This window comes from Heptranchias perlo, chromosome 2 (assembly GCF_035084215.1).
Source record: "Heptranchias perlo isolate sHepPer1 chromosome 2, sHepPer1.hap1, whole genome shotgun sequence".
NCBI classification, from domain to species: Eukaryota; Metazoa; Chordata; class Chondrichthyes; order Hexanchiformes; family Hexanchidae; genus Heptranchias; species Heptranchias perlo.
In genome coordinates, this window is record NC_090326.1 from 133,520,455 (window position 1) to 133,540,391 (window position 19,937).

Sequence of the window (19,937 nt, forward strand, 5' to 3'; positions counted from 1 at the left end):
GTCTGAAATCTGGATCCACTACCTTACAGACATGCTACAGTGTTTATCTATGGGAATGATGCTGTGGAATTGCAGAAGGCAACCGCCTCCACTTCAGTTGTCAAGCAGGGGCTGCTGCATCGCCAGACTTGTGGCTCCACTTTGGGTTTCCTTTCCCTTTATTTTTGCCTGTTACATCTTCATCCACTCTCCCTTCAGCTTTGGCAAAGACTGCTATTGGGATGAGATACTTTGAGTCTTTCCAAAGGGTTTAATAATTTTTGCCCTCTAATTTGACACTCCTGTTTAATTGTCCCCATTTCTTTAAATCTCACTTACAATTTTTGCTCCCACTACTAGTATGCTTCCTGCATTCATCCAAATCTGCACCCTGGGCCTATGGTAATAAGCTGACTGTAGAAAATTGGGTGCAGGTAGCTCATTCATTTCTGTCTATGTAAAATCTGTTTCCAATCATTTGGATGTAAACTGTACTCATACTGGAAAATCTAGGTTACAGATACTGATACTGGATTGAGAAATGTTAGAGAGCTGGACCTCCTCTAAACATCACCTGATAAATTAAAAAGAATAAAAACAGAGGAGTTATAAGTGGATTACTTGTGGAAATCAAGATGTCAGCATTCTTTTCAGTTCAGTCTGTTCAGTATCTTTAAATGCTAAAGCTGGAAAGGTGGAGAAAAGGTTCAGAACAGACTGGGATTGATCAAGGATCCTGTTAGACATATAAATTGGGCAATTGTTTCAGAATTCAACCTTGAGGTTCGCAGATTAAGAATTTATACATGTGTATTTTTTGCAGGTGTTGACTTCAAAGTGAAAACGATTGCAGTTGATGGAAATAAAGCAAAACTTGCAATATGGGTGAGTAAGGAATTTGAATGAATGAGATCTTTAGATTGCACTTCCACATGATCTCTGTTTCAAATACAGAACATAAACATTTTAAATTCCAAAGGAGAAATCTGTTGGGCCAGAATAAAAAAGATCATGACCTGGAGTTATTGTGTAGATTTATACATAAAGGCAATATCGTGACTGTGTATTGGCTGTTAACACCAACAGTGCTGCCCTAAAAATGCTATTACTCCTGTTTTTAGTTTATTTGTTAACTCAGTAAATGTACGAGGTAACTTTTCCCACTTCATCCAGGCTGCTTGACCCTTTAGCAACACTTTGTGTTGTTTAATCGTATGGCTCCTGTGATTTCCTTGTACTGGTCCTATTTTGTTCATCCTCTTCAGTTGTTGGAAAGAGCTGCTTTGGAATGTCCCTTGCTGCTGTGTCCCTGTTTCAAAAAGTTTCCTAGCCGTAGTAACTCCTGACTTTTCCCTGTTGCTTATCTTTCTGATTTCATTTTAGAAATTGCTTAGATTTAACATGGTGGGAGATTTACATGTACAATGATTAATCGCAGCAACATTGTAATAACTTAAGTTTATTGTAGGTAAAATCAAGGCAACATGTGAGAAAATACAGGTAAAAAAATCTCTCTCCCTTCATTACTGAGCAGGCCAGTCTGAATATAACAACAACAAATGCATTTATATAGCACCTATAACCTCAGAAAGCATCTCAAGGCGCTTCACAGGAGCTTAATCTGACAAAAATTAACACTGAGCCAAAGAAGGAGATATTAGGATGGTTGACTTAAAAACTTGTTCAAAGAGGTAGGTATTAATCATTTTAAAGGAGGAGAGAGAGGTGGAGAGGCAAGCGGTTTACGGAGGGAATTCCAGAGCTTAGGGCCGCCAATGGTGTGGCAAAGGAAGTGGAGGATGCACAACAGGCCAGAGTTGCAGGAACATAGAGTTCTTGAAGGATTATATGGCTGGAGGAGGTTACAGCTATAGGGAGGAGTGAGACCATGGTGGGATTTGAACACGACAACCCATGGAAAAGAAGAGCTTTATGTCCTGTAACTTCAAAAGACTCAGATCTTGTGGACTCAGGTTTACCCCTTGAGAGGGGCAATGGTAGATGGTAAACCTAGCACTGAGGAACCACAGTTTAACAGAATCTTGTGCCAGAGAATTGTCCAGCTTAAGATACATGAGCTGGGACTTTTTATCATAACATTGGAGAGCTCCATTTACGTGACTGATCAAAACAAAGAGGGCAAGGAGAGCAGTTGGTGAAAGCTACTTGCTAGATAGGTTAACTCTTATTACAAAACACCCTTGTCAGAAATGGGGGGAGGGGGATTTGGAAATGGTATGGGAGAGCCAGAGCAAAATTGAGAGATGGGGTGAAAATGGGAAGTGTAGTTCATGAACTACCCCATGTTGGAGTGAGGGCAGAAAACAGCACTAGCACAATTATCAATGTAAACAATTTTACAACACCAAGTTATAGTCCAACAATTTTATTTTAAAATTCACAAGCTTTCGGAGGATGAATTCACCTGAGGAAGGAGGAAGCCTCCGAAAGCTTGTGAATTTTAAAATAAAATTGTTGGACTATAGCTTGGTGTTGTTGTAAAATTGTTTACAGTTGTCAACCCCAGTCCATCACCGGCCTCTCCACATCATAATTATCAATGTGATAGAGGATGAAATCAAGGAATGTGCTTGAGTAATATTGTAGCTAGAACCTCTTCAGGTTACCATGTTGTTATGTTTGATTGTGGAGTAAATGTGTGGAATTAAGTTTGAAAACTATGGCAGCAGATGGAAACTGGTTGGGGTTCTGATGGAGGAAAAAATGAAGAGATTGTGGACCCTCTTGGTGAGGAGGGTGAGGGATGGAGTTATAGAGAAACTGGATATCCATGCTGAAGAGGAACAGTTGGAGCCAGAGATCCTGCAATTGTTAAAGCAGTGGGGTACATCAGAAGAATAACTGATGCAGGTGGGTACAAACTGGACAATTTTGTTTCTTATAAAGAGGAGGTACTTAAAAGATTGGCAGTACTCAAAGTAGAAAAGTCACCCACTCCAGATGGGATGCATTCTAGGTTACTGAGGGAAGTAAGGATGGAAATTAGAGGCTCTGGCCACAATGTTCCAATCCTCCTTGAATATGGGGATGGCGCCGGAGGATTGCAAATGTTACACCCCTGTTCAAAAAAGGGGAGCGGAATAAACCCGGTAATTACAGGCCAGTCAGCCTAACGTCGGTGGTGGGGAAACATTTAGAGACAGTAATCTGGGACAAACTAAATTGGCACTTGGAAAAGTATGGGCTAATAAAGGAAAGTCAGCAGGGATTTGTTAAAGGAAAATCATGTTTGACCAACTTGATTGAACTCTTTGATGAAGTAACGGAGAGGGTTGAAGAGGGTAATGTGGTTGATGTGGTGTATATGGACTTCCAAAAGGCATTTGATGAAGTACCACGTAATAGATTTGTTAATAAAATTAAAGCCCATGGCATTAAAGGGACAGTGGCAGCATGGATACCAAATTGGCCAGGGGACAGAAAGCAGAGTAGTGGTGAACGGTTGTTTTTTAGACTGGAGGGAAGTATACAGTGGTGTTCCCCAGGGGTCAATATTAGGACCACTGCTCTTTTTGATATATATTAATGACCTGGACTTGGGTATAGAGGGTATAATTTCAAAGGTTGCAGATGACACGAAACTCAATGTTGTAAACAATGTGGAGGATAGCAACAGACTTCAGGAGGACATAGACAGACTGGTGAAATGGGCAGACACATGGCAGATGAAATTTAACACAAGTGTGAAGTGATGCATTTTGGTAGGAAGAATGAGGAGAGGCAATATAAACTAAATGGTACAATTTTAAAGGGAGTTAAGGTACACAGAGACCTGAGGGTGTATGTACATAAATCTTTGAAGGTGGCAGGACAAGTTGTAATGGCTTTTTTTTAAAAAAAGCATATTGAATCCTGAGCTTTATTAATAAAGGCATAGAGTACAAAAGCAAGGAAGTTATGCTAAACCTTCATAAAACACTGGTGGGACCTCAGCTGGAGTATTGTGTTCAATTCTGGGCATCACACTTTAGGAAGGATGACAAGGCCTTAGAGAGGGTGCAGAAGAGATTTACTAGAATAGTGCCAAGGATGAGGGACTTCAGTTATGTGGAGAGACTGGAGAAGCTGGGGTTGTTCTCCTTAGAACAGAGAAGGTTAAGGGGAGATTTGATAGAGGTGTTCAAAATCATGAATGGTTTTGACAGAGTAAATAAGGAGAAACTGTTTCCAGTGACAGAAGGGTCGATAACCAGAGGACTCAGATTTAAGGTGATTGGCAAAAGAGCCAGAGGCGACATGAGGAAACATTTTTTTATGCAGCGAGTTGTAATGATCTGGAATGCACTGCCTAAAAGGGTGGTGGAAGCAGATTCGATAGTCCCTTTCAAAAGGGAATTGGATAAATACTTGAAGGGAAATTGGCTGGGGAATGGGGCTAATTGGATCACTCTTTCAAAGAACCGGCACAGGTACGAATGGCCTCCTCCTGTGCTGTACCTACTATGATACCCTGTGTATTAATATGCATGCATTTTGGTTTGATATAGGAACAGGAGTAGGCCATTCAGCCCCTCGTGCCTGCTCCGCCATTTGATAAGATCATGGCTGATCTGTGATCTAACTCCATAAGGGCCTATCCCTTAATACCTTTGGTTGCCAAAAGCTATCTATCTCAGATTTAAATTTAGCAATTGAGCTAGTATCAATTGCCATTTGCAGAAGAGAGTTCCAAACTTCTACCACCCTTTGTGTGTAGAAATGTTTTCCAATCTCACTCCTGAAAGGTCTGGCTCTAATTTTTAGACTGTGTCCCCTACTCCTAGAATCCCCAACCAGCGGAAATAGTTTCTCTCTCTCCACCCTATCCGTTCCCCTTAATATCTTATAAACTTCAATCAGATCACCCCTTAACCTTCTAAACTCGAGAGAATACAACCCCAATTTGTGTAATCTCTCCTCGTAACTTAACCCTTGAAGTCCGGATATCATTCTAGTAAACCTACGCTGCACTGCCTCCAAGGCCAATATGTCCTTCCGAAGGTGCGGTACCCAGAACTGCTCACAGTACTCCAGGTGCGGTCTAACCAGGGTTTTGTATAGCTGCAGCATAACTTCTGCCCCCTTGTACTCTAGTCCTCTAGATATAAAAGCCAGCATTCCATTAGCCTTATTGATTATTTTCTGCACCTGTTCATGACACTTCAATGATCTATGTACCTGTACCCCTAAGTCCCTTTGGACATCCACTGTTTTTAACTTTTTACCATTTAGAAAGTACCCTGTTCTATCCTTTTTTGATCCAAAGTGGATGACCTCACATTTGTCTACATTGAATTCCATTCACCTAATCTATCAATATCGCTTTGTAATTTTATGTTTTCATCTACACTGCTTACAATGCCATCAATCTTTGTGTCATCGGCAAACTTAGATATGAGCCTTTCTATGCCTTCATCTAAGTCGTTAATAATGAATAATTGAGGCCCCAAGACAGATCCCTGTGGAAGATATAGTTGAGATACTGGATGGGCTAAAAAATGATGAAGTACTTGAAAGGCTAGCTGTACTTAAAGTAGATAAGTCACCCGGTCCGGATGGGATGCATCCCAGGTTGCTGAGGGAAGTAAGGGTGGAAATTGCTGAGGTACTGGCCATAATCTTCCAAACGTCCATAGATGTGGGGGTGGTGCCCGAAGAATTGCAAATGTTACACCCTTGTTCAAAAAAGGGTGTAAGAATAAACACAGCAACTATAGGCCAGTCAGTTTAACCTCAGTGGTGGGGAAACTTCTGGAAACAATAATCGGGGACAGAATTAACAGTCACTTGGACAAGGATGGATTGATCGGGAAAGCCAGTACGGATTTGTTAAAGGCAAATCGTGTTTAACTAACCTGATAGTGTTTTAGTGAGGTAACAGAGAGGGTAGATGAGGGCAATGCAGTTGATATGTATATGGACTTTCAAAGTGCCACACGGTAGGCTTATCAAGATTGCGGCCCATGGAATAAAGGGGGCAGTAGCAATATGGATACAGAATTTGCTAAGGGACAGGATTCGGAGCGTGGTGGTGAACGGTTGTTTTTCGGACTGGAGGGAGGTATACTGTGTTCCCCAGGGGTCAGTGCTGAGACCACTGCTTTTCTTGATATATATTAATGACTTGGACTTGGGTGTACAGGGAACAATTTCAAAATTTGCAGATGACACAAAGCTTGGAAGGGTCGTAAACAGTGAGGAGGATAGTGATAGATTTCAAGAGGATATAGACAGGCCGGTGGCATGGGCGGACACATGGCAGATGAAATTTAATCCAGAAAAATGCGAAGTGATGCATTTCGGTAGGAAGAACAAGGCGAGGCAATATAAACTAGAGCGCACAACTCTTAAAAGGGGTACAGGAACAGAGAGATCTGGGGGTATATGTGCACAAATCGTTGAAGGTGGCAGGGCAGGCTGAGAAAGCATACAGGACCCTGGGCTTTATAAATAGAGGCATAGAGTACAAAAGTATGGAAGTCACAATGAACCTTTAGAGAACACTGGTTCGGCCTCAACTGGAGTATTGTGCCCAGTTCTGGGCACCGCACTTTAGGAATGATGTGAAGGCCTTAGAGAGGGTGCAGAAGAGATTTAGTAGAATGATTCCAGGGATGAGGGGCTTTAGTTACGTGGATAGACTGGAGAAGCTGGGGTGGTTCTCCTTGGAACAGAGATGGTTGCGTGGAGATTTGATAGAGGTATTCAAAATCACGAAGGATCTAGACAGAGTAGATAGAGAAAAACTGTTCCCGTTGTTGGAAGGGTCAAGAACCAGAGGACATAGATTTAAGGTGACTGGCAAAAGAACCAAAGGTGACATGAGGAAAAACTTTTTTACACGGCGAGTGGTTAGGATCTGGAATGCACTGACTGAGGGGGTGGTGGAGGCAGATTTGATCATGGCCTTCAAAAGGGAACTTGAAAGGAAAAAAATTGCAGGGCTACTGGGATAGGGCGGCGGAGTGGGACTAACTAGATTGCTCTTGCATAAAGCCAGCGCGGACTCGATGGGCCGAATGACCTCGTTCCATGCTGTAACCTTTCTATGATTCTATGGAAATATCATAAACTATGGGGAATATTTCTGGATTTGGGGCTTTCCCTGCCTGCATTAAGTCTATTGGACTTTGTCCAGTGAGAGGGGAGTATTCAACAAGTATCAATCGGCATCCTCCAATTTAATTTAAAATAATCATTTATGACCATTGTAGCACATGATACAGATTAGCCTAGATTAAAATTGGATTATTAAAATTCCAGAGAGATTGCCTTGGACTCAGTAGTAGCTTGATCATCCTAATAGTACGTCGGTGAAGTAGCCCAATTAGATTTTTTTTGCATAGTACGTGTGCCAAAAAGTATCTTGCCTTGCCTATGTGCTTGTAATAATTAATATTTTTGAACTGAATGGCATATCCTGTATGGTCAGGAGAACAGCCATCTCTATCTGAGCCTGTAATAGAGCAATATGAACTCTTGATGACTCCAGCTGTTTTAGTCCTTTCCTCCAGAATTTTTTGGGAGGCCAAGGCTTTCAATTTCTTTCTGGAGATGTAATATTGCCTCTAATAACTGCGTTGGCCACTTCCCATGGGAGAATTGGCAAAATTCCCATCTTGAGGTTATTCTCCAAGAACATGGCAATTTGATTTGTAATGTGAAACAAAAATCTGGTCACCCAAGAAGGAGCTGTTGAAGTATGACTTAAGCTCCCTGGCAGAACACCCATGGAAAGGGTACAGGGTTCTGCAATGTGATCTGGTCATACAGTTGACCCAATTTCACATGTTGGATTGCAACAAACTGGGGAAAGTGGGCGGGCTGGGAGTGGTGAATAATTGATTCAGAAGCATGATTTAAGAACTGGCGTAAAAATCAAGAATGTCTGATTGCACTTCTAATGTATATGCACGAAGCTTGTATCTGCACAGCTGACGTCATTAAGGGTCTTGATCCTTTTGCAAGGGGTGCATTATATTTGTTAAATTATCTACTGGACGATTAAGAATGCAATTAAAATCTCTTACGGGTACAGCGGCCGATGCCAGAAAAAAAATCTTTCCTAAAAGTTCAATGTTTGAGCATAAGTACTAGCATCTCGATTGATTGTTTAGTTTTGTGGTCAGAATCATAAGCTTTTATCAGCCCATACCTTTCCCAGAGGAAAGAATGGTTATCCACTCTTCAGATTCTCTGATCTACACTACCGAGATGGGTCTCTTGTGAGAAGGCTATGTCTGCCACTTTCTAAAGGAACATGTCTTGTTTTTGCACATGGGGAAGTAAATTCTCTTTATATTAGGGAAAGGTGTTTGATTTGTTGCTTTGACTGATCTAGAAACATAAGTCAAGCACACTGCCATAGCTAAGCATCATTCGTAGGTCATAAAGCTGTTTCTTTAGGGACTAACTCACGAATCAACAGTAATATAACGGATGTCATTATTTTCATAATGACATCCAGTTGTACCAGAGACCATGCCCTCCATTCCTTGAACCAAAGCTGTGGGCTGGAAGGCATTATCTCTTCCAGCATCTTGGCATGAGTCAGAATTGCAATAATAAAACATAGGAACAGGAGTAGGCCATTCAGCCCCTCGAGCCTGTCCCGCCATTCAATTAGATTATGACTGATCTGTACCTCAACTCCATTCACCCGCCTTTGCTCCATATCCCTTAATTCCCCTACCCAGCAAAAATCTATTGCTGTCAGTCTTGAAAATTTCAATTGGCCCAGCATCTTTTGGGGGAGAGAGTTCCAGATTTCCACTGAGTTTTAAAAAAAATGCTTTCTGATTTCACTCCGAATTGGTCTAGCTCTAATTTTAAGGTTATGCCATTTGTTCCGGCTTCCCCCACCAGAGGAATTAGTTTCTCAGTAAGTGCCCTATCAAACCCCTTCATCATTTTAAAATCATCCCCTCAACCTTCTAAACTCCAGGGGATACAAGCCAAGTTTATGCAACCTGTCCTCCTAATCTGAGCCAGTGGTTGGGGAGTCAGTGACAAGAGAGTGCAATTTATGGCAGAGTCCAAAAATTATAGCTTTGATCTTCCCAGTGTTCAGTTAGATGAAGTTGTGACTTATCTATGACTTAGATGTTGGGCAGGCAGTCTGAAAGCGCAGTCATGGGGTGGGGAGACGTGGTGGAGAGGTAGAGCTGGGGTGTTGTCAGTTTACATATGGAAGCTGCCCTCTGGCTGGAAGTGATATCACGGAGGGCAGAATATAAATGAGGGAGCCACAGGTAGATCCTTGGGGGACTCTGGAGGTGATGAGGAAGGAGAAGAAGCCATTAATCTGACTAACGTGATTGAATTTTTCGAGGAGGTGACAAAGAGGATCGATGAGGGTAGCGCAATTGATGTAGTCTACATGGATTTTAGCAAGGCTTTTGACAAGGTCCCACGTGGCAGATTGGTCAAAAAAGTATAGGCTTATGAGATCCAAGGGAATGTGGCAAATTGGATCCAAAATTGGCTCAGTGGCAGGAAGCAAAGAGTAATGGTCGACTGGTGTTTTTGTGACTTGAAGGCTGTTTCCAGTGGGGTGCCGCAGGGCTCGGTACTAGATCTTTTGCTTTTTGTGGTGTACATTAACGATTTGGACTTAAACATAGGAGGTATGATTAAGAAATTTGCAGATGACACAAAGATAGGCCGTGTGGTTCATAGTGATGAGGAAAACTGTAGACTGCAGGAAGATATCAATGGACTGGTCAGATGGGCAGAAAAATGGCAAATGGCGATCAATCCGTAGAAGTGTGAGGTAATGCATTTGGGGAGAGCAAACAAGGCAAGGGAATGCACAATAAATGGGAGGATACTGAAAGGTGTAGAGGCAGTGAGGGACCTTGGAGTGCATGTCCACAGATCCCTGAAGGTGGCAGGACAGGTAGATAAGGTGGTTAAGAAGGCATATGGAATGCTTTCCTTTATTAGCTGAGACATAGAATATAAAAGCAGGGATGTTATACTGGAACTGTATAAAAGACTAGTTAGGCCACAGCTTGAATACTGCGCCCAGTTTTGGTCGTCACATTACACTAGAGAGGGTACAGAGGAGATTGACGAGGATGTTGCCAGGACAGGAGAATTTTAGCTATGACGACAGATTGGATAGACTGGAGTTGTTTTCCTTGGAACAGAGGTGATTTGATTGAGGTGTACAAAATTATGAGGGGCCTAGATGGAGTGGATAGGAAGGACCTATTTCCCTTAGTGGAGAGATCAATAACCAGGGAGCATAGATTTAAAGTGATTGGTAGAAGGATTAGAACGGAAATTAGGAAAATATTTTTCACCCAGAGGGTGGTGGGGATCTGGAACTCACTGCCTGAGAGGGTGGTAGTGGCAGAGACCCTCAACTCATTTAAAAAAAAAAATACCTGGATGTGCACCCGAAAAGCCGTGACCTGCAGGGCTATGGACCAAATGCGGGAAAGTGGGATTAGGCTGGGTGGCTTGTTTCTCATCCGGCGCGGACACGATGGGCCAAATGGCCGCCTCCTGTTGCGTAAATTTTATGATTCTGTGATTATTGGAGATGCACTGGCTGCATTCAGACCGGTAGAAGTGGGAACATGCAAGGGCAGCCCCATGGAGCTGGACAATGGATGAGAGGCAACGGAGTAGAATGTGTGGCCAACTGCATCAAATAAGAGATCGAGGAGGAGGGATGCGTACGGCAGTCAGTCACCAAGGATGTTATTCGTGACTCTTTCAGTATCGTAGTAGGTACAGCACAAGAGGCGGCTATTTGGCCTATTGTGCCTATGCTGGCTCTTTGAAAGAGCTATCCAATTAGTCCCATTCCCCTGCTCTTTCCCCATAGTTCTGTAAACTTTTTCCCTTCAAGTATTTATGCAATTCCCTTTTGAAAGTTTCTATTGAATCTGCTTCCACCGCCCGTTCAGGCAGTGCATTCCAGATCTTTGCAACTCGCTGCGTAAAAAAATGTTTCCTCATGTCGCCTCTGGCTCTTTTGCTGATCACCTTAAATCTGAGTCCTCTGGTTATTGACCCTCCTGCCACTGAAAACAGTTTCTCCTTATTTACTCTTGTCAAAACTGTTCATCGCTTTGAACACCTCTATTAAATCTCCCCTTAACCATCTCTGTTCTAAGAACAACCCCAGCTTCTCCAATCTCTCCACATAACTGAAGTCCCTCATCCCTGGTACCATTCTAGTACCCTCTTCTGCACCCTCTCTAAGGCCTTGCCATCCTTCCTAAAGTGTGGTGCCCAGAATTGAACACAATACTCCAGCTGAGGCCTAACTAGTGCTTTAGAAAGGTTTAGCATAACTTAGTTCCTTTTGTACTTTATGCCGTTAGGGAAGAGTGACCATAATATGATAGAATTCTTCATTAAATTTGAAAGTGATGTAGTTCAATCTGAAACTAGGGTCTTAAATCTAAACAAAGGAAACTACGAAGGTATGAGGTGCCAGTTGGCTATGGTTGACCGAGGAACTACATTAAAAGGCATGACTGTAGACAGGCAATGGTTAGTATTTAAAGAATTAATACATAATTTGCAACAAATATATTCCTTTAAGGCCTAAAAACCCAACAGGAAAAGTGGTCCAACCGTGGCTAATGAGAAATTAAAGATAGTATTAAATCAAAGAAAGAGACATATAAAGTTGCCAGAAAAAGCAGTAAGCCTGAGGATTGGGAGTATTTTAGAATTCAACAAAGCAGGTCCAAAAAATTGATAAAGAAAGGGAAAATAGAATGAGAGTAAACTAGCGAGAAACATAAAAATGGACTGTAAAAGCTTCTATAGGTATGTAAAAAGGAAAAGACTGGCAAAGGCAAATGTGGCTTCCTTACAGACAGAGATGGGAGAATTTATAATGGGGAATAAGGAAATGGCAGAGAAATTAAACAAATACTTTGTGTCTGTCTTCACGGAAAAAGACACAAAAAACCTCCCAGAAATACTAGAGAACCAAGGGTCTGGCGAGAATGAGGAACTGAAATGAATTAGTATTAATAAAAAAAAATAGTACTAGAGACATTAATGGGACTGAAAGTCGATACATCCCAAGGACCTGATGATCTACATCTCAGGGTTACGAAAGAGGTGGCTATAGAGATAGTGGATGCATTGGTTGTCATCTTCCAAAATTCTATAGATTCTGGAATGGTTGCTGCAGATTGGAGGGTAGCAAATGTAACCCCACTATTTTAAGAAAGGAGGGAGAGAGAAAACAGAGAACTACAGACCTGTTAGCCTGATATCAGTAGTCGGGGAAATTGCTAGAATCTATTATAAAGGATGTGATAACAGGACGCTTAGAAAATAATAATAGGATTTGGCAGAGTCAACATGGATTTATGAAAGGGAAATCGTGTTTGACAAACCTATTGGAGTTCTTTGAGGATGTAACTAGTAGAATAGATAAGGGGGAAACAGTGGATGTGGTGTATTTGGATTTTCAGAAGGCTTTCGATAAGGTCCCACACAGGAGGTTGGTGAACAAAGTTAGAGCACGTGGAATTGGGGTAATATACTGGCATGGATTGAGAATTGGTTGACAGACAGAAAACAGAGTAGGAATAAACGGGTCTTTTTAAGGTTGGTAGACTGTGACTAGTGGGGCACTGCAGGAATCGGTGCTTGGGCCAGCTATTCACAATCTGTATCAATGATTTGGATGAGGGGACCAAATGTAATATTTGCAAATTTGCTCATGACACAAAATTAGGTGGGAATGTGAGTTGTGAGGAGGATGCAAAGAGGCTTCAAGGGGAAATAGATAGGCTAAGTGAGTGGGCAAGAACATGGCAGATGGAATATAATGTGGAAAAATGTGAAGTTATCCACTTTGGTAGGAAAAACAGAAATGCGGAGTATTTTTTAAATGGTGAGAGATTGGGAAATGTTGATGTTCAAAGGGACCTGGATGCCCTTGTACATGAGTCACTGAAATCTAACATGCAGGTGCAGCAAGCAATTAGGAAGGCAATTGGTATGTTGGCCTTTATTACAAGAGGATTTGAGTACAGGGGTAAAGATGTCTTACTGCAATTATATAGGGCCTTGGTGAGACCGCACCTGGTGTATTGTGTACAATTTTGGTCTCCGTACCTAAGAAAGGATATACTTACCGTAGAGGGAGTGCAACGAAGGCTCACCAGACTGGTTCCTGGGATGGCAGGATTGTCGTATGAGGAGAGATTGAGTCGACTAGGCCTGTATTCTCTAGCATTTAGAAAAATGAGAGGTGATCTCATCGAAACATACAAAATTCTTACAGGGCTCGATAGGGTGGATGCAAGGAGCATGTTTCCCCTGGTTGGAGAATCTAGAACTAGGGGCCACAGTCTCAGAATAAGGGGTAGGCACTTTAGGACTGAGATGAGGAGAAATTTCTTCACTTGGGCTGGTGAATCTTTAGAATTCTCTACCGCAGAGGGCTGTGGAGGCTCAGTCATTGAGTACATTCAAAACAGAGATCGATAGATTTCTAGATATTAAAGGCATCAAGGGAAATGGGGATAGTGCAGGAAAATGGCGTTGAGGTAGAAGATCAGCCATGATTGTGTTGAATGGTGGAGCAGGCTCGAGGGACCGAATAGCCTACTCCTGCCTATTTCTGATGTTTAATAAAGCCCAGGAGTCGATATGCTTTTTTAATAGCCTTCTCAATTTGTCCTGCCACCTTCAAAGATTTGTGTGTGTGCACCCCCCAGGTGTCTCTGTTCCTGTACCCCCCTTTAAAATTGTGCCATTTAGTTTATAATGCCGCTCCTCATTCTTCCTACTAAAATGCATCACTTCACACTTCTCTGCGTTAAATTTCATCTGCCATGTGTCTGCCCTTTTCACCTGTCTGTCCCTGTCCTCCTGAAGTCTGTTACTATCTTCCACATTGTTTACTACCTTTCCGAGCTTCATGTCACCTGCAAACTTTGAAATTATACCCTAGTCCAGGTCATTAGTATATATCAAAAAAACATTGGTCCTAATACTGGCCCCTGGGAAACACCACTGTGTACTTCCCTTCAGTCTGAAAAACAACTGTTCACCACTACTCTCTGCTCTGTCCCCTAGCCAATTTTGTATCTTGCAGGGTAGTTCTAGTGCTTGGAGAAGGATGAAAGTCAGACTGAGGGAGATTTGAACAGTGAGATGGAGAGCAAAATCACATTTGAAGGAAGGGAGGTTATAGATGGGACAGTATTTGAAGAGGAAAGATGGATTGAGGGTTTTTTTTTAAGGGGGTGATGACAGTGATTTTGAAAAGGAGACGGTTGATATATGAAGAAAGGAAGCCATTAACATCAGCTAGTATGGGTGCCAAGAGTTGTGGATGAGTAGTCAGGATTTGGCTGGGGAGAGCATCAAGGGAGAAGGAGGTAGCAATATATTTGATTCTGGTTAAAACCATTATTTTTTCATCTACTGGAGGTTTAATCTAGAAGGAATATTTTTTTTTTATTTATTCATGGGATGTGGGCATTGCTGGGCAAGGCCAGTATTTATTGCTCATCCCTAATTGCCCTTAAGAAGGTGGTGGTGGTGAGCCACCTTCCTGAACTGCTGCAGTCCGTGTGGTGAAGGTTCTCCCACAGTGCTGTTAGGTAGGGAGTTCCAGGATTTTGACCCAGCGACGATGAAGGAATGGCGATATATTTCCAAGTCAGGATGGTGTGTGACTTAGAGGGGAACGTGCAGGTGGTGGTGTTCCCATGCGCCTGCTGCTCTTGTCCTTCTAGGGGTGGTAGAGGTCGCAGGTTTGGGTGGTGCTGTCAAAGAAGCCATGGCGAGTTATTCCAGTGCTTGTAGATGGTACACACTGCAGCCTCGGTGCGCTGGTGGTGGATGGGGTGCCAATTAAGCGGGCAGCTTTCCCCTGGGATGGTGTCGAGCTTCTAGTGTTGTTGGAGCTGCATTCATCCAGGCAATGGAGAGTATTACATCACACTCCTGATTTGTGCCTTGGAGATGGTGGAAAGGCTTTGGGGAGTCAGTAGGTGAGTCACTCACCTCACAATACCCAGCCTCTGACCTGCTCTTGTATGTGGAGATGCCGGTGATGGACTGGGGTTGACAATTGTAAACAATTTTACAACACCAAGTTATAGTCCAACAATTTCATTTGAAATCTACAAGCTTTCGGAGGCTTCCTCCTTCCTCAGGTAAATGCTCTTGTAGCCACAGTATTTGTGTGACTGGTCCAGTTTAGTTTCTGATCAGTGGTGACCCCCAAGATGTTGATGGTGGGGGTTCAGCGATGGTAATGTGGTTGAATGTTAAGGGGAGGTGGTTAGACTCACTCTTGTTGGAGATGGTCCCTGTCTGGCGCAAATGTTACTTGCCACTTATCAGCCCAAGCCTGGATGTTGTCCAGGCCTTACTGCAAGAGGGCACGGACTGCTTCGTTATCTGAGGGGTTGCAAATGGAACTGGATGCTGTGCAATCATCAGCGAACAACCCCACTTCTGACCTTATGGTGGAGGGAAGGTCATTGATGAAGCAGCTGAAGATGGTTGGGCCAAGGACACTGCCCTGAGGAACTCCTGCAGCAATGTCCTGGGGCTGAGATGATCGGCCTCCAACAACCATTACCATCTTCTTTTGTTCTAGGTATGACTCCAGCCACTGGAGAGTTTTCCCCCTGATTCCCATTGATTTCAATTTTACTAGGCTCCTTGATGCCACACTAGGTCAAACGCTGCCTTGATGTCAAGGGCAGTCACTCTCACCTCACCTCTGGAATTCAGCTCTTTTGTCCATGTTTGGGCCAAGGCTGTAATGAGGTCTGGAGCCGCGTGGTCCTGGCGGAACCCAAACTGAGCATTGGTGGGTAAGTGCCGCTTGGTAGCACTGTCGAGGACACCTTCCATCACTTTGCTGATGATTGAGAGTAGAATGATGGGGCGGTAATTGGTCGGATTGGATTTGTCCTGCTGTTTGTGGACAATTTTCCATTTTGTCAGGTAGATGCCAACGTTGTAGCTGTAATGGAACAGCTTGGCTGGAGGCATGGCTAGTTCTGGAGCACAAGTCTTCAGCAATACAGCTGGGATGTTGTCGGGGCCCATGGCCTTTGCTGTATTGGCTGAAGACTGGCTTCTGCGATGGTGGGGATTTCGGGAGGAGACAGAGATGGATCATGCACTCGGCATTTCTGGCTGAAGATGGTTGCAAACTCTTCAGCCTTGTCTTTTGCACTCGTGCTGGGCTCTGCCATCGTTGAGAATGGGTATGTTCACAGAGCCTCCTCCTCCCGTTAGTTTAATTGCCCACCACCATTCACACTGGATGTAGCAGGACTGCAGAGCTTTGATCTGATCCATTGGTTGTGAGAACGCTTAGCTCTGTCTATAGCATGCTGCTTCTGCTGTTCAGCATGCATGTAGTCCTGTGTTGTAGCTTCACCAGGTTGGCACCTCATTTTTAGGTATACCTGGTGCTGCTCCTGGCATGCTCTTCTACACTCCTCATTGAACCAGGGTTGATTCCCGGGTTGTTGGTAATGGTAGAATGAGGGATATGCCAGGCCATGAGGTTACAGATTGTGGTGGAATACATTTCTGCTGCTGATGATGGCCCACAGCACCTCATGGATGCCCGGTTTTGAGCTACTAGATCTGTCCGAATCTATCTCATTTAGCATTGTGGTAGTGCCACATAACACATTGGATGGTGTCCTCAGTGTAAAGACATAGAAACATAGAAAATAGGAGCAAGAGTAGGCCGTTCGGCCCTTCGAGTCTGCTCCGCCATTCAAAATGATCATGGCTGATCGTCTAACTCAGTACCCTGTTCCTGCTTTTTCCCCATATCCCTTGATCCCTTTAGCATTCAGAAATATATCTGTCTCCTTCTTGAATACATCTAATGACTTGGCCTCCACAGCCTTCTGTGGTAGAGAATTCCACAGGTTCACCACCCTCTGAGTGAAGAAATTGCTCCATCTCTGTTCTAAATGGCATACCCCGTATCTTGAGACTGTGACCCCTGGTTCTGGACGCCCCAGCCATCGGGAACATCCTCCCTGCATCTAGTCTGTCTAGTCCTGTTAGAATTTTATGTTTCGATGAGATCACCTCTCATTCTTCTAAACTCTAGAGAATATAAGCCTAGTCGACCCAATCTCTCCTCATATGTCAGTCCTGCCATCCCAGGAATCAGTCTGGTAAACCTATGTTGCACTCCCTCCATGGCAAGGACATCCTTCCTCAGATAAGGAGACCAAAACTGCACACAATACTCCAGTTGTGGTCTCACCAAGGCCCTATATAACAGCAATAAGACATCCCTGCTCCTGTACTCACATCCTCTTGCAATGAAGGCCAACATACCATTCGCCTTCCTAACTGCTTGCTGCACCTGAATGCTCGCTTTCAGCGACTGGTGTACAAGGACACCCAGGTCTCGTTGCACCTCCCCTTTTCCCAATCTATCACCATTCAGATGATAATCTGCCTTTCTGTTTTTACAACCAAAGTGGATAACCTCACATTTATCCATGTTATACTGCATCTGCCATGTTCTTGCCCACTCACCCAACTTGTCTAAATCACATTGGAGTCTCTTTGCATCCTCCTCACAGCTCACATTCCACCCCAGCTTTGTGTTGTCTGCAAATGTTACATTTGGTTCCCTCATCCAAATCATTGATATATATTGTGAATAGCTGGGGCCTAAGCACTGATCCCTGTGGTACCCCACTAGTCACTGCCTGCCACCCAGAAATAGACCCGTTTATTCCTACTCTCTGTTTCCTGTCTGTCAACCAATTCTCAGTCCATGCCAGTCATCTCCACAAGGACTATGCGGTGGTCACTCCTACCAATATTGTCGTGGACATAGTCATCGGTGACGGGTAGATTTTTAAAAATTATTTGTTCATGGGATATGGGCGTCGCTGGCAAGGCCAGCATTTATTGCCCATCCCTAATTGCCCTTGAGAAGGTGGTGGTGAGCCGCCTTGAACCGCTGCAGTCCGTGTGGTGAAGGTTCTCCCACAGAGCTCCCACAGATTGGTGAGGACGAGGTCAAGTAGGTTTTTCCCTTGTTGCTGTTCTCACCACCTGCCGCAGGCCCTTCAGGACTCGGCCAGCAGTGGTGCTACTGTGCCACGCTTGGTGATGAACATTGAAGTCCCCCACCCAGAGTATGTTCTGTATCTTTGCTACCCTCAGTGCTTCCTCCGAGTGGTGCTCAACATGGAGGAGTACTGATTCATCAGCTGAGGGAGGGCGGTAGGTGGTAATCAGCAGGAGGTTTCCTTGCCGATGTTTGACCTGATGCCATGAGATTTCATGGGGTCCAGAGTCGATGTTGAGGACTCCCAGGGCCACTCCCTCCTGACTGTATACCACTGTGCTGCCACCTTTGTAGGGTTGACTGGACTTGGTTTGCCTTTGTCGTCCAGTTTTATTCTTATTATGACTTCCTGTAGCGGGATTGTACAACTGAGTGAAATGGCCTGGCAAGCCAGAGGGCAGTTAAGAATCAACCATATTGCTGTAGGTCTGGAGTCACATATAGGCCAGACGGGGTAAGGACGGCAGGTTTCCTTTCCTAAAGGACATTATTGAACCAGATGGGTTTTTACAACAATCCAGTAGTTTCATGGTCACCATTACTAGCTTTTTATTCCAGATTTTATTTAATTAACTGAATTTAAATTCTCCAGCTGCCGTGGTGGGATTTGTACTCATGACTCCGGATTATTAGTCCAGGCCTCTGGATTACTAGTTCAGTAACGTAACCACTATGCTACCGTACCAATACTGCATATTCTCATTCAATTTGACTTTAGTACCCACAGTTATATCTACTGTAAGAGCAACCTTTCTTTCACTGTAGCACCTACACATCGATTCTCATTTAGATTGGTTCATTCATCTCTTCAAAACTTTGCAAAGGTGTATTCTAACAAGTGCCCTGGGAAAGCTCAACAGTTTTTATCCTTCATAGGTGTTCAATTTGAAACATCTTTGGGCAAAGTCTCTTTACCCCATCTTTGTTTGTGAGTGAGTACACTTATTAATCCTTAAATCTTCTGGCAAGGAATATTTCTATATCACCCCTCCCCATGCCCCAAAGACAATCAGCAGAGATAACAGTAATCTTGATGCCTCCTCACTAGCTGGGGAAAACTTGGTTCTCTGTAGGTAGATGCCTTGGACCTGAGTTTGCTGAAAACATGCCTCATAATTGCGCATCTACAGTGTATGGCATTGTTATGGTTCAGAAATTCCAGGAAAATATGACATGAGTGACTTATGCCATTACTTACACCATGGTATAATTTGCTGGACTTTTGCACTGCTCCACAGAGACCCTCACCGAAAAATTGAACAGCTAATTATCATAGCTCCGCCCCCATTAAAATCAATGCCAATTGCGAATTTGCTGCATTTAAGCTAGAATTCATGCCGTTGCCACTTGTTCTTTTAAAAAAAAAATGCGCTGATGACCTGGATGCTGTGTGATTTATGTTTATTCAAGATAATAGAATCATAGAAGTTTACAACATGGAGACAGGCCCTTCGGCCCAACATGTCCATGTCGCCCAGTTTATACCACTAAGCTAGTCCCAATTGCCTGCACTTGGCCCATATCCCTCTATACCCATCTTACCCATGTAACTGTCCAAATGCTTTTTAAAAGACAAAATTGTACCCGCCTCTACTACTGCCTCTGACAGCTCGTTCCAGACACTCACCACCCTTTGAGTGAAAAAATTGCCCCTCTGGACCTTTTTGTATCTCTCCCCTCTCACCTTAAATCTATGCCCCCTCGTTATAGACTCCCCTATCTTTGGGAAAAGATTTTGACTATCTACCTTTTCTATGCCCCTCATTATTTTATAGACTTCTATAAGATCACTCCTACTCTCCAGGGAAAAAAGTCTCAGTCTATCCAACCTCTCCCTGTAAGTCAAACCATCAAGTCCCGGTAGCATCCTAGTAAATCTTTTCTG

General features: G+C 43.5%; 1 protein-coding gene across 1 annotated transcript in view; it reads left to right on the forward strand.

The window, feature by feature from the left end:
• Positions 1-19,937, forward strand: part of rab18a (RAB18A, member RAS oncogene family) — a 60,831-nt gene that overhangs the window by 11,696 nt on the left and 29,198 nt on the right. Inside the window, exon 3 of the mRNA XM_068007168.1 lies at positions 803-864. Coding sequence (XP_067863269.1) covers positions 803-864 — 62 coding nt within the window. The remainder of the gene's footprint in view (positions 1-802; positions 865-19,937) is intronic.